Source organism: Calliopsis andreniformis, chromosome 3 (assembly GCF_051401765.1).
Source record: "Calliopsis andreniformis isolate RMS-2024a chromosome 3, iyCalAndr_principal, whole genome shotgun sequence".
NCBI classification, from domain to species: Eukaryota; Metazoa; Arthropoda; class Insecta; order Hymenoptera; family Andrenidae; genus Calliopsis; species Calliopsis andreniformis.
The window spans coordinates 10,280,374-10,302,643 of NC_135064.1; the positions used below are offsets into that span (position 1 = coordinate 10,280,374).

The 22,270-nt window shown below is 39.2% G+C and overlaps 1 protein-coding gene across 1 annotated transcript in view; it reads left to right on the forward strand.

The window, feature by feature from the left end:
* Positions 1 to 7,255: 7,255 nt before the first annotated feature.
* LOC143177277 (uncharacterized) overlaps positions 7,256 to 22,270 on the forward strand; it is a 77,266-nt gene continuing 62,251 nt past the window's right edge. Inside the window, exons 1-2 of the mRNA XM_076375141.1 lie at positions 7,256 to 7,423; positions 7,480 to 7,995. Coding sequence (XP_076231256.1) covers positions 7,256 to 7,423; positions 7,480 to 7,767 — 456 coding nt within the window. The 3' untranslated portion in view covers positions 7,768 to 7,995. The remainder of the gene's footprint in view (positions 7,424 to 7,479; positions 7,996 to 22,270) is intronic.

Here is a 22,270-nt window from a genome sequence, read left to right on the forward strand (position 1 = left end):
TAACTCCCATATAGCACAGAGACGTCTTGAAAACGTCTTAAAGGTACCCAACAAAGTCCTAGAAATCTCCAAAAGACGTTTTTCAAACGTTCACATTACTTCTATAAGACGTGAAGACAAAAATAGATGCTTTAAGGCGTCCAAAAGCGTAAGTCTTTAAGACGTCCATGCAATGTATCTTTAAGATGGGCGTTTTTGGAAGTCTTTAAGACGTTCGCTATCAGATATTTTGAAGACGTCCAAATTATGTCATAAGACGGTCAAGCACAAAGTGCACATAAAATAGACTTCTTCAAGACGTGGCGTGCTATCTGGGATACACAAGCATGTGTTTGCCTGTAATCTATCTACTTCTACTATTTCACTTTGTTATGTTTAGAATACGTTTTCACTAAAAAATAATTTTGACTATCCTATGGTAATTAAATTTTTATTCGAGTAAGTCTATTCTCTTCCGGCGGTTCTACTGTTAAGAGGAATGAATAGAAGCGATGAGAGGCAAGGAAGAAGCTCGCATCTGAGAAAGAGAAGACGGTAGATCGTTGGTTCGGAATTCCGAAGGACCTCTGAAAATTCCAGGATCACGGCCGAACACCATTACTTCGTGAAAAGGAAGTAATTGTGTGGTAATGAGGGTCAGAGTCGTGAGAGAGCCTCTCCGTTGTGAGTCCATGGCAAGATCGGTGACCTTTAACCTCTCTTCTATCTCTCATCCCCCCTCCTCTCTTCCTTAGCCCTCTCCTTTTGCTTTCACACTCTCTTACGTGTCCTTTCGTTTCATCCCTCCTTCAACTTCCTCCTTTTTCGTTTACTCCTCACTGTATTGACCTTAAAACACGGTAGTTCGATACCGATCGTTTCCCATCGCGTCGAATCGAGCGGATCGAATGAATCGACCGAGAAGATTCCGACCGAACGGGCTCTCTCCCAATGACAAATTGCATCGCGTTATCTCTATGAATTTGCATGAATCGAATTTCCATGGGTCACGAGAAACCGCGGTCCTTATTCACACTTTCTTGCCGATATTAGGGAGTAAAGGGGAGAATATGGGAGCTTGAACATTGGGCTCTGTATGCAAAACTACATATATTAATATGTATTCCACTAAAGTGGAATACCTTTCACATCTTTTGTAATTATGTAAATGCTTAACGTGATGTAGAAAATATTTAAACCACCTTATATCTAAGTTCACTTGTTTTCTGTGACCTAATACACTTTTACTCTGGGGTTCAGATTCCAGATATGTATGTATCTGCAAACTATATTTTCATCATTATAAGAACATTTTATTTTGCTTTAGTGTATTATTTTAATTTTTTTATAAATATTTAAAAAATATTAATAACAAAATTAGTAAAAAGTCCTTAAAGAAACCTACAATCTTTATTTTTCCATCATTTTTTGAACTGTTACATCAGAGTACGATCTTTCAATATATTTAATATTTGGAGCAAATCAAAGTTGCAGCTGCTGACTATATTTTCCATTAACAGGTACCACTGTCAAAATTCCTTTAAGCATGTTCTGATATCTTGGACTAAAATCGTATTTTACATATGTCGTGAGTAGTATGAGAAAAGTACAGTCGTTCATGAAAAGTGAAGGACTCGTTTCGCAACTCGTACCAGTCCGATGTCTCGAAATTTACGACATATTCGCAGCAGTCCTTTCCCGAAGAGCTTTGTCAATACGCAACGCGATAGCAGTTCGTAAGGTCGGCCGGTTAAAGTGCTGTATTATTTACTTTCCTGGCTATTAATGTTTCATAGACGAGCGCAATCGTTGTCGGTCCTGAGGGAAAGCCGGTCAGTTGGCTGGGCATAAAGTACACATATCGTTGCGTCCATTAAATCAAACAGAGCACACTTGGCGCAAAGGACCTTTTTAATGTTATTACCAGACTGGGAGTCTCCTGCCGATGTCAGTGGCGAGTGTGATCTATGGTGAGGGTTTATCTAATTGACATCGACAAACAGAAACCGCACCCCCTATACTATATGTTACGAACAATGTATGCTCCCTTCGTGAGAATCTGCCTTCAATACTTTTCAATCGTTAAATGCATCTCCGAGCATCACTGAGGTACCCATATACAGGGTGTAACAAATATAGCCTTCGATGTTTTAAGGGGTTATAAGAGTTCCAAATTGGAGCACAGAATGTCCTATGACATAGTGTCCGATGTGCCTTCATTTTGCAATCTTAAAGTTAATATACGTATATACTAAACTAACAATCAGAGGATTTTGTGATTTTGCAAAAGTATTGAAAAGCAGAAACAGAGCAAAAAGGTCTTAATACATTTTGTTATATCTCTTACAGTTTATCTTTTATAAAGCTTTAAATATCCACGAACCATTTCTTACAAATATCTCAGATTTTTAAAGCTTTATAAAAGTTAAACCATAAGAGACGCAACAAAATGTATTTAGACTTTTTTGTTCCATTTCCGCTTCTCAATGTACCTGCAGAATTACAGAATCCTCTTATTGTTAGTTTAGTACATAAATATTTTAAATTTTAGGACATTATTGCTGCAAAATGAAGGCAGATCAGACACTATGGTACAGAACATTTTGTGCTCCAATTTGGATCTTCTACTATTCCTTAGGATATCAAAAACTATATTTGTTACACCCTATATAATAGAACGATTAAAAAAGAACGACTATACCGTTGATTACGATGTTTTCCTTGCATATGTGCTGATTCCCTCGGCTGTGTTTTTCGAGAAGCTGTAGGGTCTGTAGGGAGAGAGGAAGGGGCGAGGGGGAAGATTTGGACAGGATATGAGCCGGAGGATACGGACGAAAAAAAGAGGAGGTGGAGTCCGTCCCGGAAAAGGACGTCGACTAGGCAGCTGACTGAGATTGCCAAAGTAGTCGATTTAAAAGGTAAGCGGGACCCGAAGAACCAGTCGGCAGATGGCACGCGCTGGGGCCTTGGCCAGACCCTTCGGCTCTCGAGGGCCCAACCTTCTTTCTTCAGGGGGTCATACGTGATTATGCTTCATTCAGTCAGGTACTCGTCTGCTTCGATGCCATTGGAATAACTCTATAATGATAATTCTATTTCCAGATGTAGATTGGTTCTGGTGTGAAAGAACGTTTAGGGAGTGGACACTGGAATTGCTTAAATAGTCAGAATAAATTTTTTAGAAACATCATTTTTAAAAAGCAGTACTTATATACTATAAGAATAATAAATAAACATCACTTCCCTACATTTTATCTATAGATTGTGTAGGAATCTATAATTGTGTCAGATCCAATCCAAAGAAGTATGCGTCAGTTGTTGGTAGTCGTATTGTCAACGAGAAATGAAACTCGCCAAGACGGACGAACCACGAATCTTAGTTGAACTGTGCGAAAAGTTGGCGAGGGAGTCTGTCAGTTGCCAGTTAGCAAAGAGTCTCGAAAGGAAACGGGAATTATCCATTAGAAGCTAGGAGAGCGTAGCTCGTCGGAGGAAGATCAGAAAGGATGGTTATGCATCGGTCTGCTGCAACGCGGTTGGCTGAGCCTGCGAATGCGCTCGTCCGTATAATTGGATGCACAGCGCCAGTAATTTGTTTGAAACGTACCGCGAGGAAGAAACTTGGGCAGAGATCTACGTCGTTACGCCGCTGGTCAGCCAATTTCCCACTTCTTATTCTCTCGTCGCTGTAAATCACCGTCGCTTGAGAGAAGATATTATTTTACGTTAAAGAACTCGCTTCTACTTGCCTCTCTCTGCCCCCCTATGCCTATCTCTTCTTGTCTTAAGAGATTAAACAGCAAAGATCTCGCGAATGTCGTAACGCTGTCTTTCGGTAGTGAGATGACACTGAAGAAAGAAATGCAAAATAATGGCGTCTACTTGTTGCATTCTACATTCAACGATTTGCAATTGAACAATTGGCTAAGCGACGCGGCACCGTCGAGAGACAGAGCTCAAGATTTTTGGTAAAAAATTACGAACAAGATCGAATCCATTCTACTCGTGTCGCTTGGAAGAGCAGGTGCGCCATGCATCACGGAAAACCAGTCTTTTTCTTATTGATCTTGCTTCTGCCCTTTGGACCGCCACCAATCCCACCTGCCGATCACGTGGCTTCCCCGAACCACTCGACTGAGCACAATTTACCTTTTGATATAGCACGTTCTTACAAAACATCTTGTACAATTTTCTCCCTGCTTCACCCCATTTGAATATTTATGCGCGCAAATGGCGTTTAGTGTGTTCGTAGCAATCACCACTTAGAGGTAAACGGAGCACGTCGTAAGTAAATTATAGGAATTCTTGGAGGTTGATCTTTCTCCATTGTTTGCTTTAAATTACCTTGCCGATCGATTAGCTTCGATGGTGAAAGGGACGCACCGAGAAATTATGGAGATGTGCTGTTAAATGTTCCTAGTTCGGATTAAAAGATAAGGATTCATTTCTGACGAGGGTCATTTCAGGTATGTTCGCACCTAGAAAAGTTGGCGACAAAAGTGGTTTCGTCTGAATCATGCATTTGTATTCAATGGCTACCTAAACTGTGGGAAAGGGTAAAGTATTAAAATCTGAAGGGGACTGGAAAAACAGAAAATGGTCAGAGTTCCTCTGGGTGAGAGTTCAGGCATTTCAAGGGTCATATAAAGGGGTCAAAGAGCCTAGGGATCAATAGGGGATCGACAGAACGATTCACACCTACCGAAGATGCGGAAGCAAATAAGGAGTCCATTGATCTTGCGGGGATTTTTATAATTTTTCCAGCAAAACAAAGAAATCGCAAAACAAGATCATTTGTTTGTAGAAATTCTGTTTAAAGAATGAAGATCGTAACTTTGGTAATATTACAAAAGATTAGAAATTGACATTTAATTTCGTCCTTTTAAACTATCCTTCTCTCATGAATTAATAATATTAAAGTCGTAATCAACGCTTATGAAAAACTATTACTTACAATCTGAAAGAACGAATTATTTAAAATTTTTTGCACACTTTAGCGAAAGAGTTTCAAACTATACCTTAATTGTTTTAAATCTACATACTTGATGTTCTTAAAATATAATTTAGTTTAATTATTGCCTTTATGATTTGTTCTTTAATTATGTTTACTTTATTTTGCTGAAATTATAATAATTTTAATAATGATTTATTTAATGTCGATTATTATGTCCTCATTTAAGTTTTATTATTCGTCTTCATACGAAAGTAACATGTATTTGATATAAGTATGATTAACAATTGAAAATATGAAGATAGATATCAAAATTCTATTTTATAAAAAATTTATTATTTTAACGAAACACATATACGTGTTGATATACAACGCAGTTCTGAAAATATAAAAACATTTACATACATAAAATAATTAACGCAACTTTCGACGTTTCCGCTAAGCGCCATCAAAGTTTGATAACGATTTGTGCGTCACATTTTAGTTATCGTTTAAAGTGTCATCAACCCTAAACTGCAACTCCGGATGCTGGGACAGCACGATAAATGCGCATGTCCTACATCCTATTCAGCAGCTACACAAATTTTCGGACACATGATGTTCCTTGTTAATTTCAACATTTGATTAATATTTCATATTCGTCTGTTCGATTTAGCTTTTAATTATTATTTTATTTGTATCTCATCTATGGTAGATAGAAATATAGAAGCACGATACCTACGATTAAAAATTAAAAGCACAAACCAGATACTAACCGTGAAAATTAATTTAGTGCCTTTATAACAAATATTCAAGTTTTATTTAAAGATCACATAATAGTTACAATTCTTCAGCGTCTTTTGAAACTGTTAAGAGGCGGGAAAATATTAAAATTCAAAATTAGTTATAATTAGATATTAGAAACGTGTGAATTTACTTAAAGGTACTGATTTAATTTGCATACTTAATACATTCACGACAGTTTCCATAGAGATTATTAAGTTAGTAATCGCCAGATGCACCATATGAGATTTCGAAAATGTGTTCATGAACGAAAAGTAGACACAGACTATACAAGACAAACCAATAATTCTTCTTTCCACATGCATCCGTGACCATCGACCGCTGCGACTATTTTCCTCTTCCTAGTCCTAGCGTACTCGGTGAATCTTGTATGACAAGTGGCAGCATTTTATACTCAACCGTACACCCCGCGCCGTATCGTTGCGAATTGCAGCCGAGCGCAATTTCGCTAAAACGTTCGCGGAAAGTAACCGAGGTCAATGCATCCGCCGCGAATTAGGTCGCATTTTTCAAAAGCCCTGACGTTCAAAGAACAAACGACGGAAGGCGAACAATCGGACGTTTACTCCTTTTAGAGTCACTGTTTGCGTTCGGCGGTTTTCTTTGTCACTCGGAAGACTCGTTTCCATTGACGCGGCGAACGAGCGTGTACACGCGCCGCATGCCAGGAAAAAGAGTAAACGCATTTCTACTTGAGTCAAACCAACGGAACCGTATTTGTTCCAGCATCGCAACGTCAGAACTCGTAAATTGAAAAAGTTTAACGATGCTTCTCGAGCGTGGTCGAGTAGCTCCTGTCGAGATTACGCCATTTTCCAGTTGCACGCGTACCCCGCGCGCTTCAAATTTCATTTATTAAACGTCCACGTCGTTGGCGGACCGACCGACGAAGCGTAAAACTCGTTCGCGTCGTAAGAAAGCTACAGCCTTGAGAGAAATTCCCAGCATTAGTCACAGTATATTGAAAGGCCGATAGAGAGCAGGAGCCGATCGATTAAAGAAGCATAATCGAGCGCCTTGTCGATCGAAGCCGAACTTTCGTATTCTGCGGAAATTCGATCTCGGTAGAATCCAAAAATATTACATCCCTGCGCTAACAACAGGCAGAGTTACTTAAACCCGCCCAACATTAATCGCACATTGTGCTCGTGAATACGAGATTACAATGATACCCGTAAATCCTGTCGGTATTGTTCAATGAACGCGAACGCTGTAAACCCCGCAAATGTATACACTCTCCCGTTTGAAAGTGTTGCTCGGGCAACACCTACGACCGCGCTTTGTGTCGCAGCCGGTCATTGATTTCGTAGCTTTATGCATTATTAATAACAGCAGGATAAATAGAGAGCAGCTGATGTACCAGCGAGGAGATTCGAGGCGATTCGATTATACGTAGATTGTACCGTTGTTATCCGTGAAATGAAAAGTAAAAAGAAAAGAAGGTCGATAAAAAAAAGAAGTAGTCAAAGCGGTGGTTGTCTGGGCCGAAGAGAACCCCTGTAGCCGAGGAAGTAGAGGGGGTAGCTACTCGGTCAGCCAATGAGAGGAGCGAGTGCGCAGCGCAGACGCGCGGTAGATTCGAGCCGCTGGGCTGCTCAGAGCGAGCGTGAACGTTTACCGCGGCGCATCCTTGGACGTTTTTGCTCGATTCCTCGGCCTCCGGGACCCCTTCTGTTCGCTCGCTCGGGATCAGCCACGAACCTGGCGGTTTGCTCGTCCAGACGTGTCGGGGGTGTTTGCGACAGTGCTCGTCCACGTGAGAGGGATTCGCCGCGGCGAGGACCTCGCTAGAGCGGCCAGGACAGGTACGGTGTGTTGCGCCGAGTTGCGACAACTTCCGGGATAGACGGACCCGCGATCGACAGTGGATCGGTGAAAGGTGCAGCGGGTGTTTCTCTTGGACGTTGACAGTCTCGTCGAGATTTCCCTGTGGCTCGGTGGCTGGGTCGGACATGGTAGGTCGCATCGCGTGTCAAGGACATAGAAGAGCTGCTCCTTCGCTGCTGGCCATCGGTGCTGTCGACCCACGAGTGCGTGCTCGGCCGATGTAAATAGAAGTTCACGTCGTACCTGATTTGTGTCCTTTCTGTGCGGGGTCGAATCGATCGGTTGTAATACGTGTCAGTTGTCAGTAAATAGACCGAGAGCAACCGGTGAGAATGTAAGGTTCTTCCTTCAGTTCTCGCGAGTGCTACGGACTTCCCACTTTCGCGAACTTGACTCGGGCCACGCTGATGCTCGCTGGAGGCCAACGTTGAGTCCAGGATTGGAGCAGAGAGGTGAGCGTCTATGTATGATTCTATTTGTCATGAGCTTGGAGGCTTGGAGTATTTACTCGCCGTCGATTTATGGCTGTTATAAATTTCATGGGATTGCTATTTTGTTTTTTCTTTTTTTTTTATTTATTTTCAGCCTCGACTAGAGAAGTGTGTTCTAGTTTCTAGTATGCATTTGTTAATTGTACCGTGTAATGAATTTATAGCTGTAGTTATCGTTTGGAGTATTTACTCGTTATACATTTCTTGCTACTATTCTTCTTGGAATCGCTCTTTCACTTGTTTTTACTCATGTTTAGTAAGACAAGTATCAGATAGAGTGCAAGCACATTACTGTCCCGTCATGTGAAATCACGTTGTATATTATAGTAAATTTGTTTCACTGCCCTCGTTTTAAATCTGTTTTGCCATGAAAAATCATACGTTCTCACGTGATGTGATGATAGTGTACTCACACTCTAATTGTCGCGTAAGTTGTCTTGACTATAAAAAGATAGTGTTCACTCGGTATAATCTCACAGTTCATTGCAAATAATCATTCTTCAGACTTTAAATGCACGCTTTTAGAATTACTTAAAGGTATCTAATTTCTGAAATTGAGATTGAAGAAAGTGAGATAATGATGTCAAGTAATAGTAGGAACAACTGTGAGTTTATAGCGAGCAAATATTAAACTCTCCCTATTCTCAGTAAATTCGTTACTTCTACCGTGTTGCAAGTTTATGACGAGTATAAATATATCATGGCCTGTACTTTGTGTACACAAGGTTTATACTCAAAACTGAATATATTATTTAGAATTTAATCACTATACTAGCCCACACCAAGTCGTAAAACTTGCGTCTTTAAACAAAGGTGCTCGTAGAGAATTCGGTATCGCATGACATCGAATTGGAACGTGTCGTTCCTTTACACACAACGGAACCTTATTATTTTTCACGAAACAGAACGCCACGAGCGTGACTCTTGAACGCGAGTCGAGTACGACTCGGAGCGCAATTAAGATCGATAGCTCGAGATTAGATCCCGTGGATGGCAGGGAACGTGTAACGTAGGGGAAGGATGAGTTTAAGGATAGGCGCGCACTAGTAACTTCAGTTAAGCAACTTTTTAGAAGCCCTGCTTCGAATTCGTGGTTTTTCATGGGGGACGCAAAGTGGTAACTTTCCAATTGCGGCAACTCCCCCATAAGAAACCATGTGTTCCTCTCTTAGATAAGTAAAATATAGTTAGATTCATTGCAGCGACCATGCTGTAGCTTTTCATGTGCTCAAATACAGTGACTCACGAGATCGTGCATGAAAAGTCATTACATTTATTAATGTGAACAGTTATTAAGTTTACATTCGAAAAATAAATGTGGCTTCACTATGCCAGTTCCACATTAACACTTTGAGTACGGTAGTGCTACAAAGGTAATTTAAATATCTTCATCATTGGTATTGTAGCAGTATTACATTAAGACTTTTTTATTAGAAAATTATCCACGTTATCAACTAAAATCTCTCACTATTTTACAGCTCATAATTCCACTTTTTATAGTATCTATTTAAATGGTGTTCTGAGTCTATAGAAGCAACTTTGCAATTCCGTATTTTTAAAAATGTATTAATTACTAGCAATTTGTGGTAATATACATTATTACACACATACGGGGTAATCTGATAATAAATCTGTACCTGATAGTCAGACTAGCCCAAATTCTTTTTTTTTTTAATTAGATTCTATACACCATGTTACTGCCTTCTTTTAATTGCTTGTATTAGGATAATAGGAATCTATTTATGCTATATTTATTATACGGAAACAAAATTTAAACCAATATGTTAGTGAGTACCAAGTCTAACAATAAGTAGCATAAAGCAAAACCCCTTACCTTATAGTTTCTCGTAGCTTATACATCAGACTTAATATATACAGCACGAAGTTTATAACTTGATTAATTAGTGTATAAGCCATTATTAAAGTAAATGCATAAACCACTAGCTATTCCAAAATTCTACAATTTCGCCTTCTGTGATAAGTTTACCAATGTAGCAATCCTTGCTGGGTCAGTCCATGCGAAATTGGATATTTTTCGGAGTAACATCTCGAATCTTATTTAAAGGATATTTCTAGTCTTTAGCGATGTTTAAACATATGTCAAAGGGTTGTCATAATTTAAAAAATTGTGTATTTTACAGTGCTCCTATATTTGAACCATTTTTATATTACAACTGTGTCGTTCCTATAAGACAGGGGACTAAATGAGGGAACGAGAGCAGCGTCAGTGCAACAGGAACAAGTGAGTCGTTCCACGCGACCGTGGCGGTTTGGGAACCGCGCACAACGACGCCCGTTGTCCTCTTCTCCGAATTTAGAATCGATGTCAACTGCCTGCACGCGTAAACGGTTTTACGGGTCGTGTAACGAGAGCCTAGGACAGCGTTAGGTCGCGGGACGCGATAAATCGTGGAGGCTCGCTCTCTCGGATACTGGGATAGCGTGTAAGACCATGAACAATTTAATCGTTATTCGACATCTCGGACTTGACCATGTTGCGTATTTGCCAGCTGAATTAAATTAAGAGGTACGAACATTGTAAGTTCTCCCTCGCCGTAAATTCGATTAGCTGCTGTGACACACGAAAACTCCTCGCTAAAATTCCGCGTTGCGTAACCTGCGCGACACCTGCGCGCAGAGGGCAATCGAATGAGCCCACGTTCGCGCCGTTCTAAATCGCCCAGATTCTTTAGTTGCCGCGTAAACCGAGTTTCCCGTGCTGGAACTGACCTTTTCACGGTCTTACGCGCTCGATCGATTCTTATCGAATCGTACGTTCCAGCCACTTCGGCTGTCGATGCACGACGGCGGGCATCAGACGGTTGATAATTTACCGCCGCTTCCTCTCGTGAAAGTCAACGTACCGTAGAGCGTAGAGTCCCTCTTGGTTCATTCATCGTTACCTCGTTGCGTAATAATTGCCGCTGGCACGTGCCGCGTACGTATATAGGCTGCTTCGAAGCGAGCAGCACACGTACGACTGGGCAGGAGATGATTCCGCCGTGTGAAAGTAAACACATCATTGCGGAGAGCAGAACCTATTTTTCTCACGGAGCTTCGTTGGCGAAACGATCGAATTTTGAGTATTCGTGGGTGATTGCGCGTGGGTGGTGAATTAACCCCTTAGTGGGCAACGTCGTCACGACTCGTGCGTGATAGTTGATTGTGGATTGCGCTGTTGGGAAGCGTTTATGTATTTGTCGTAAGAAGGTAAATCGTTACAGTATTGCCCTTAATAAGAGTAATGGGAGTTTGATCATTTGAAAATCATGCGAACGTCCTCGCATATATTATGCGAGCACTTTCTTAATCGTAATATGTATTCTGCAGCCTGGAATCTTTTACATTTATGATACTTATTTAATATGTAATACACTGTTTTGAAAAGTTCGGGAAATTTAATGACTTGTTAAAGTTAACAGTCTTTTATTTATATTTTTAAGGAAAATAATTCATACATATTATAAATACAGATGAATATAACAAAAATTTCTATTGATATTTATGTAGTTAGAGAAAGATGATATTACAAAGTGAACAATAAAGTTAACAAAAATCATCTGAAATATAGATTAACTTTCGCGACATCAAGGAGAGTTAAAAATAAATCTTCAAACTTTTATATTATTGTAATTTGTTTTCATAAAATAGTTTTATATACGTTTGCAATATTTTGTAATTTTTTGTTACAAAATAATTGTACTTTCTTTTGTTTTAATTATTACGTATGTATGTCCTCTTAGAATCTCAAGTAAGTAAGAAGCGGTAGTCAATCGTCATATCGTTACGCAATCTGTTTTAATTTTTAAAATGTTGAAAGGTTTAAGTGAGATCAAGTCCCCTTGTGAATGAACATTCCGATATAACATGCGATATGCGACACGTGACATTCTTACAGAAGGATACTAAAAAACGGAAGGAAATTGTACGTTATATACACATTAAAAGTCGGTTCTATGGCGAGTGTTTCATGTTGTCAATAATGTCAATATCGTCAATATCCCGTGTTTAGTTCACCAAAGGACAGATTTTAATTAAAAAGAGCCGAGGGCAAGAGAAAATGAAGAAAAAATGGGGATTTGCTAAAGCAGCTTCCATGAATGTTGCGGTCAGATCGTTAAACCGGCAAAAAGTAAGGTAGAAACGATTTGCAGCGTGCCTGCTTTCGCCCTGATATTGGAGGGTGGTATCGAGTTGAGCGAGGACTAGGCAGCGGCGGGAAGAACGTTAGAGCGGCTCCCTCTTGTAGCTAATATTTACCACCCTTGCCCTATCTCGTGCCATACAGCTATGCAGGTCGCGTATATTAAAGAAACTGATGGAAGAGGCTTGTTGATAGGTTACGCCATTACTCGCGAAAAGCTGTCCTCGCTCTACTTGTACGTACCCCTTGCTTTTCTGCTTGGGTATCTCGTTCGTGTTCAAAGCGACGAAATTTTCCCTCGGGGGTAATGAAAACAATTGAAATATTGATCGGTTTACTATTTAGTTGCGGGTGGCACGTATGAATGTAACTCTTTATTGTATCTCTTGATTGATCGTTACGATAAAACATTAATGTAGGGATACACTGAATGGTATAAAAGCATCTACGTAATTTTAGGGTGAGTCACGCAACTGTATCACCCGAATTTTCTTATAAACTATTAATTTGTTGTAGGAAAAAAATGTTTGTTTCTGAATAACTTTTGCTTGGAACACTTTTTCATAAAATAATGGTTTACAAGAAAATTCAGGTGATATAGTTGCATGACTCACCTTTTATAATAGTAGATATTTCTTTCTCAGGCACAACGGTGTGTGTATTAATTGAATCGATTTATGTAAAAAGAAAAATGTCTTACTCACAGAGAGACGTGTTGTTGCATATTGCATATGCATCACTGCAGTATATTTATAAAAGATAAAGAATAGGCAGTGAATAAAATTCTATTTTCTCTTCGAGATACATATATAGCTCTTTTCTTACTTGGAACTCAAAGGAGTAGTATTACAATATTATCGTATATTGGAACACAGTTCACTGGCCACGAACTTATAGTGGGGATAACATTCTAGAAATCGATTTACGTATTGGTAACTTATTTTTCTCTTCAAAGTCTAAATAAGAATTCATAAAAATACAATTCATCTGATTGAAATAATTCCAAGATATTTTAGCAAACTTATAACGAAGAAATACTATACAATTTTTTCCAGTTACGTGACTTATTTTATACATTATAGGTATAACTAAAAAAGACAATATTTATTCACGAATGTAGTATATAGCCCTAACTGTGAATTATTGTTCATATTTATCATTTTCTGATTTTTATTGTAATGGTCAATGTGAAATTACGATAAGCACATACCCACTTGTGAGTTAAGCAAACGACTGACAGCCCCTTTTAAACAATTTTGTTTTAGCATAACAATTCTATCGATACTCTTTATCAACTACTACCGTTAGGTTGAATTATAATAGAGTCCGTTTATTCGCACCAGGGGCGCGTGAAATCATAATCGTGGTGCTATTAGATCGATTATTCGGCGGTCCTTTGAACAAGAAACGGGGGCGGGGGTGGTCGATGATATCGGCTGTGCGGCATAATAGATCCTTCTTGGAAGGAAGTTCGTTATCGAACGATAATTAATTTCGTTAGGAGGTGGTAGCGCGCGCGACGTTACAGCCGTGGTTGTCGATTAACTCTCGCGAAATTGAGAGCAATAGAATTTCTATAGGCCCATCTCTCGTTGTATCTTTTATCGGGAACAATCAAACATATCCGTACTTTGAATGAATAACGCTCGATTCACCGATTCGCTATTGAGTACGCGTAGAATTAAATTGGACGATGCCTTTCGAAATCTGCTTCCTTTCACGGTAATGATTGCATTGTTCATTTTTTTTTCAATTTTTAATATGAAGTAAACCAATCAAGTTGTATAAACAGCGCACGATATTTGCGAATAATCGTATTCAGCACGGCCTGAAGCCATAGACGCCGCAGGCACGCTCGGGCAAACTACAGATTTGTGATTTCAATTTTAGCGAGGTGTGCAGTGTATATCGCGGTAGGTATCGTTGATCGCGCTACGCTGACTCCTACAACCGTGTAATGTAATCTACGCTTTTCGTTGCTGCAGTGAAGAGAGTATTTAAGACCAGTTGGTTTCAATGTCGTTAAATTGCAGATTCGTTTCTTTGCTCGGAAATTAAGACGGTAGTATGTGTTACTAGGATAGCCTGTAAGAGGAGTTTTCTGTTGTTAAATTACGGATATAGGAGGGTGTGTATCATTTAGAAATTTTTCTACGTAGGCTTGTTTCTAACTAAACGATGTTTTAAAGTTGATGTTTTAGAATTTTCTGTGTCCAGAATTACGTACTTCTTCTTTTTATTGTATAATGCGTTTTTTTTTTTAATTATGTAGGAAGATAGGATTTGGAAAATTATTTAGATGTCTACAGAACATTTTAGTATCTAATACGAGAAATTTTTGTCCGTGAAAAACTACAACACGTAGTAGTTTTAATCTTCTTATACCAATTTCGAAATTTGTTTGCATATTAAAATTTGATTGTAGTTTTATAAAATCTTTTGTATTTATGAAGAGATTTAAGTACGTATGTATTACATAATCGTCGATATTTTCAAACTTTTTCTGTGTTTCGAGGTATAAAATTCACTATTATTTGGTTTTAAAAATATTTGTTTACATTACTATTTATAGATCGCTAGTAGACTAACAATTCATTAAACAAACAAGTAACTAAGTATGTCATTAATTGAAATAAATTAATGTGAAAGACCTCCAGGAATTTTCTAAGTGATCCAACATACTCCTATACAGTCGTATGATAAGATATCAACATTCTACACAATATTGACTTTTCCCTTTAAATTTAAAAAATCTAAGAATCACATCTTTAACTGAATTACCCTCTCAATGAAATCCAATTCATCTAAAATGTGTACCAAGAACTACTTTTCAGCTACTTAACGTAAACGATCGTTTCGATTCGAACACTGTCAAGGCATGGCCTCGAACGTGACCCGAAATGGAATGAGATTCAAAACTGTGCCAGGTAGATAAATCCGCAGAAGCTTCCGGCGTTTGTTAACGCGTATCCTGCGCAGCGTGTAGGTTACAACCTTCTAATCCTTTTTCGACAACTTGTCCACAATGAAATTTGTAGTCACGTCATCCAATCTGTTCTATCGCTTTCGGAAATTAGCCTACCACGATCCTCGAATTTATATCGATTCATTCAACCATAACCACATTAATGGAGTCGTTTGTCGAGCTATTAGTGGGATTCGGTAGTCGGATCAATTACAGACGGACGGAAGGTGAAAAGAATCTCTTCGTTGCTAAGTGTGCACCTAGCCCGAGATCTGATGTTAAGTGGGTCGAGGATTCTTAAAGAAGCGGCGACTTTTACGAGGCTTTACATAATTCATTGAACTGAGAGAAGGGAGGCGGTGGGCTCTGAATGCTTCTTCCGTTTTCGCGACAATGAATCCGACTAGTAAAGCCTCTCCTTTTATCTTCGTCGCGTCAGCGTCGATAAATGGCGTTATCCCTGGAACGTTTACGACGACCAGGCCGCCGACCTCTGCACAGCTCGCTGGGGAATTTTTTTTCTCTAAGATGGTGAAATTTTCGACTGCTTTCATCGCGTCGATGTTTCACGCCCAGCCACGACTCGTCCGCTGCACCTGGTGGCCGGCCACTGATTCGACCGATTCGCAGCCTACCTTCACGATGCATTCGCGAACGTTGCAGGCTGCGTTGCATGTTGCATTATGCACGCGTGTACCCAGCCAGAGAACGTCCCAGCGAAATTGTCAGTTTTAATGAGAAATGTATGCGTTAACGTCCGATGTATTTTTAAGCGGGCTCGAAGGCGGATGGCTCGTCGCCGTTTCGCTTTCGAAGAATTTATAGCGGGAACTTAAACGGGTAATGCGGCGTGGTTACGATTAAGAAGGCGCCCTTGCAGTTTTATAACACGGAAACTGTTTAATATACCAGTTTGGATGTTTTCATCTTTATTTCTGCATATCTTAGAAGACTGTCATTTTTATAGATATATGAGTCGTTTACAGGCCAAAGTGATTAAATCCGGTTTTTGAATTTTTTTTTTTTTAATTTTAATGCTAAAACACTTGATTATTCCTTAACATTTTATGTTATGTTTAATATAAATATAAGTATTTCTGTCTTGTGGAGTTAATTGATTTGGCAGACGAGTTGCTCATATGCAGATGGCAAATTTGAGGATTATTCTGTATGTAATGGTAATTTTCGAGTTTAATGTTAAGCAAAAAATTAATTAATGTGGCAGGAAGAATTATGTATACATTATATGACAAAATATAGAGGGTAAAAAGAAATTGAATCGTTAAAATTTTACCGTTTAAATTTCTAATGTTAAGCCTTTTAATGACTTAATAAATATTACTATTTTTATTAAGGAACATAATGAGGAAGAGAATAGTAAAGGCGAAGTATTGATTGAAGTTCCACATCATCAATTGATTGCACACCTTAAGCGAAGGTGCGTGAAGGTAAATAGCCTAGGCATGTAATGATGCTTAATGAGTTAAGGCAACATAACTATTGAGCATCATAGGATTGATCGATTACCACATTTTCCGCTGTCTGAAATGCTATCATTTTCTGTTCTTTTTCTTTTTTCTTTTTCAAGTAATTACCTCGTGATTATAGGAACAGGATCCGTGGCAATGACCCCTTCCTTGACATATTAATCGATACTAGTTTTATAATCGCAAAGATTTTTCTAATTCCCCGTTAGGTTCTCACAACTTTACATTATTTTCAGTACCTTTATAATCGTTGTATATAGCCTCTTAAGTTGCATTAGGTGAACATATATCTAACTACCTTAATTTTTAGCCCTCTGCATTGGGTAAATAAATATCATTACATAACAAAACTACTTATCAATATCTACAATAGAACCTCGATCAATCGGCCTAGTATGAGATTATTGAAAAGCCTGAGGCGCCCTCTTTTTGCCTATTTTAGTTTTTGCAATAAGTAATTATTAATTGTTATGGTACCAAGTAAAAATAACCCTGAATAAAAGAGACTATAAATAACTAAAATCCCTGTTGTTATTCATATTTAGAGAATTTCACATAAATTGAATTCTTGGTAAAAAAAGATAAACCCGTTTGGTACCTCAGAGCCAGCATATCGGCTTCGCGAATTTTCCGAGAAATAGCATGAACCGATATTTCCCTTTTCCATTTTCAATACAATTTAAACACGTACAATGATGCTTTATTTATATAAAATAAGTTTCTATAATAAAAAATACATATATTGAATATGATTGTACATATAAAGCTATGTCTACACTGAAGCAACAACGAGCAACATTTTGTGACCTTTTGTTTAAAAAATAAGAAAGACATAGGACACATTTGAAGTATAGGTTCTAGAAACAAAAATAATGAAAAGCAATTACACATCATAAGCAACAAGAGGCGACAAAATGTTGCTCGTTGTTGCCTCAGTGTAGACAGCTTTACCGAGTTTAGAAAAATATATTGCTTTCATTAAACATCTCTAAAAACGCCCATTTTCCAAAATATGTATTTCTGGGCGGTACTAGGAGAACTAGTGATGTAGGTACTAAAAGGGTTAAAAATTAAAATTAAATTTTCTCTCAGTTTTAAGTGTAGACCCCAACAATGCACGAGGCTCTGAATCCTTAAGACAGTAGATCCAGGCGCCTAGAAAAATGATTGTTTTGAATCGATAGAAATAGAAAAAGCAGCAGAGGGGCGGCGTTCCCAGCCACCGCAGAGGAAATACGACCGGTGTGTCTTCCGGTTTCTCTTGTATCGCCTGTGTGTACCGGCTGTGCGCCACGGTTTTGACGGCGTCGTCTTAAAATAATCGCACACTGAAGGGAGGGTAATGTAGAATTTTGTTTGGAAGTAAGCGATTAAAAGGCACCATCGAGACGCAGTTTCCGCACGCAATGGTCCGGCCCAGAGGGAGCCCGTGTTCTCACGCAGCGAATGTGCCTCCGACAGTTACTTCTTTTCAATAGAGTGCGCAAAATGTGCTTAATTTGCACCGAGCAACATCACGCTGCTCGAAAAAAATACAATTATTCTTCTGCGTCTTTCTGTCGAGTCGGTCCGATGTTCGCGTATCGCAGCTGCAGCAATTTCGCGAAAGCATCCGGCCGGCTGAATGCAAATTATACTTCCCTTGCTCGTCGTTATTTTCATCGAGGTATCATTCGAGAGACGCTTGGTCCCGGCTGCGCTCGTATTTCAACTTTTCTGTAGAATCTGTTGTTCCTGGGATTTCGAAAACTTGGAGAACAATACGTACGTAAAGGGACACAGCCAATGTAGTATTTTCGCGTTACAATCGCGTCTCTATCATTTTCTGGAATTATTCTGTGCTTTGTTACTGCCTTTGGTAGGACGGGACGAGTCTTCTGAGCATGAATTTCGTTTAAAAGTGTGCCTTTTGTAGTTTATGAGTCCTTGGCAACAAATTGCGAGGTTATAGCACATAAATTGTTACATTCCAGTGGTGGTCAAAGTTTGTTATGATAGAAGCCATAGTTCGCTTATCAGAAATACTCGAGAATTGCAGCCTCTGTTGATGTGGTATTATATAATAGTGCAGGTTAGTTAACAATAAATATAACAAATTGTAAAGGGTGATTTTACATGTCAAAATAGAATAAAAATCAAGAATGACGAAATTACCTCCTAAACTTTGTTTCAGAGTTGTTAATTTTTTCACGAATGTATGAAACTCGAATGAAATGTGTCTGACTTTGCAGTTATTCTACTGAGATTTCGCTGTCTGGCTTGGGGCTTATTCTACTGACGTTGCTGTGTCTGACTTGGAACTTATTCTACTAGCGTTGCTGTATTTGATTCGGGATTTACTCTACTAGTTTAGCTGTAGAATGGGAAGAATATCTTAGAGAATAGGTGTATTATTAACTAATTTTAATAATGTGAATCTGGGAATCACAGTAGATATTTAAAAAAGCGATTTTTTAATTCAGCAGTCTATTTAGTATCTTTCGACTTTGTTTTTCCCAAATTTACTGTGATACCTACAAAAGAAGTACATACATAGTGAGAATAAGAATGACTATTTGCAGAAACAGTACTACATATATTATTCAACAATAATGTAAAGATTACTAAATAGAAGATTGAAGAAAGTTACTATTAAATTTAACTCGTGCCTTTAAGTTTAATTCGTATACTTTGCTCTGCGTAGCCTAGAACTGAACAGACACTTCTTTGAGTTTCATGAATATCTTGATGACACGTGTGTTTATTTTAATAGTATCAGTTAGCAATTGAGAAGTTGAAATGGCAAATAACGTAATTCCAAAAACTCCGTAGCACGCATAAACTTACAGCAAGTAACTATACATAAAACAGATCCACGGGCCATAATTTCACATAAAAGCAGTAGGATACATAATCACTCTCCACCAGCAGAAAAGCAGTAGGCTACATAATCATTCTTCACTAGAGGAAAAGAAAAAAGAAAAAGCCCGAGCGCCTTAATTTCTAAAATCGTACTCCGCTGGCGTTACTTTTATCGCCGCGGTATCTCAAACACGAGACGCGTCCCATTTTCGTCAGGCGAGATACACGTGCAGCGACCACCAGACGATTCAGCTCTCCCTTTTTTTCCGCGCAATTTCATGCCGCGATAGCCTCGTAATGTTGCATTCCAGCTGCGTTCCAAGTCGTATTTCATTTTTACGTTTGCATCGAAAGCAGCGACGCGTCCCGCAATAAATTCCCCTGCCTCCCCCGCGACGGTTAATCGCGTCGCGAGATTTCGCGAATATATTAGCCAGTAAGGAAACAGGGGAATGGGGAAAGAGGAAGTACCGCGTCGGCGGTAGTCGAGTTGCTGGAGCGACGGGCGCATCCTTCCATTTGGTTCTGCATCGGGCTGTCGTAGAGCAGCCTTCGGGGTTATTTTTGTCGTTTCGTCCACCCTCGTTGAGCCGAGTCGGAGGATGGAGAGACCCTCCCGCGGATAAATTTATCGCCCGACAACTCGTTGCCGAGGGCGATTCCGTGAAAGCCGAGACTTTGATGGAAAAACGCGCGCGACCGTCGTGTTCCATCGGTTCCGCGAGGTTATCGTCGAACGAGGACAATCGTGTCCCGCCTTGTGGATCTGCGCGGATTCGCGCGTATCGATCGGGCAAAAGAGGCGTCTCGCGTGGAACGAGCATCCATGCGAAATGGCCCCTCGCTTGTTTCGCGATGATTCGACGCAACGGAATTTCGTGTCCACTGTTTTCGCGCCCTTTGCTCGGTCGCCGCGTCGTTCCAGCGCGCCCTTTGTCAGCGTTGCGTTGCTAGTGTTCCCACCGATCGATACGTTTGAAGCGGGCAATCTACGGAGAATCTGGCTTACATAAAGCTGCTGTTTCGCCGACAATTGACACGCGATGGGTTGCGCAACGACAATCACGGGAGTCGATGCTGGGAGCGTGTGTGCATTTCACGAAGGTCAGGGTTCGCTTGGACCCCTTTCTGGAAATGCATAGAGTGATGTTGCGGGGTATGGACGTGTTCAGGCGGGCCACGGCTGGACGAAAATTGGGGGACAGTTTTGCACTGCGGTTGCGCGTAACTCGAAATCGATTCTACTTAAATTTTACGGCAATTAATCGCGGCGAATAAGGGTGAACGCACGCGGTCCATTATCTGAAACGAAAGCGGAGCAGTGTGGGATACGTAATTAAAACGCGGTAAATTTTGGCGGGCGTCGGGCCAAGCGCGCTCATTTTGAACGCGTGGAGGTTCGGGCAGTGCATATTCGCATGTCTTGACGGGTTCACCGCTACGTTGCATTTATTGGAAATTTGATCAGCTTTGCAGAGTTGATTTTTAGCGGGTACTTTATTTGTTCGATTTATTTTCTTTCTTTTTTGTATTTAGTGGCGGCTATAAACCTTTAGCGGTCCAATTTATTTTTTACAATTTTAATGGAGTGGTTCCAATTGTTTTGTTCGAAGTTTTCCAATTCATTCTCGTTCTAGTAACTTTAATTGATTTTTTATGATTTCATATGTTGCTTAAATGTATCAGTAGGTATGTGAAGTCACACTTGACGTTTAATGCGAAGGTTTAAGTGTTTTTGATAATTTAATTTATTGCTTACAAAACAGCGCAAACAATTTTTATTATGTAAAATTACAGTGTGCGAAATTATATTGCATTGTCTATGGTCGCATCTCGACTGACAAGGCATTGTCAGCTTACATCCATCACTGAGAGTGATTGGAAGATTGGATAGTTTTTCTGAACATGCAAGTTTAAAGCATTCGTTCGAGTATTCGAATTTTACAAAATTTATTACAATGTTCTACGTATATAACATTTTTAAAAACTGCAAATATTTCAATTTTTAGGAACTAACAAAGTGGTGTATCCCTTTACAGGAGCATTGAAGTTTGCAAGGTAGCAAAATACCTATGTATAATTTTTGGGGCTATGTAACAGCTGTAAAATACAAAATGTTTTTTTACAATGTTAGAATATTATAAACATAGTATAATTTAATAACATATTGAAATTTATAATGTGTGTATAATTGTTTCACTTATTGCTATATTAGATTGTTACACAAGTAATTTTATTTCTGATTACTTTATCTTTCTTAAATCATAGATTTGATATTTGTTTGTTATTGATCACTATTTTTTACTATTTTTGAATATCGCCAATATTTTAAACCTCTATTCCAAGAGAAGTTCTAATACATGATATATTCTTCTGATATTATCATAACGATATCTCCATTTTCAACCTCAGTAACAATTTTTCACACATAACTTTCCTCTTTTTCACTCATAGGGCTCCCGTAAAGCTTTTGCGGAGCTCTCAAATAATTCTACTCCACAGAAAATTTTCTACCTCGTACTAGAATAGGACAAGAATGCAGTATCATATATCGTCCATATCCTATATCGACGTCCATTTTCGTAAGAATGGAATTCTCATCTCCTTCCTTGGTTAAGGGAAACTAACGTGCACTACTCAACTTACATCGCGTCGATTGATCGAAATAAAAAACAGAATTCTTTGAATGCAAAATTATTTACGCGTCAACGTAACAAAACCTGATATAAATTCCAAATTACTCACAATCAGTCCGTGTAGGATATTACGTAACTCGAAGTTCGTTCGGAAATCGAATTA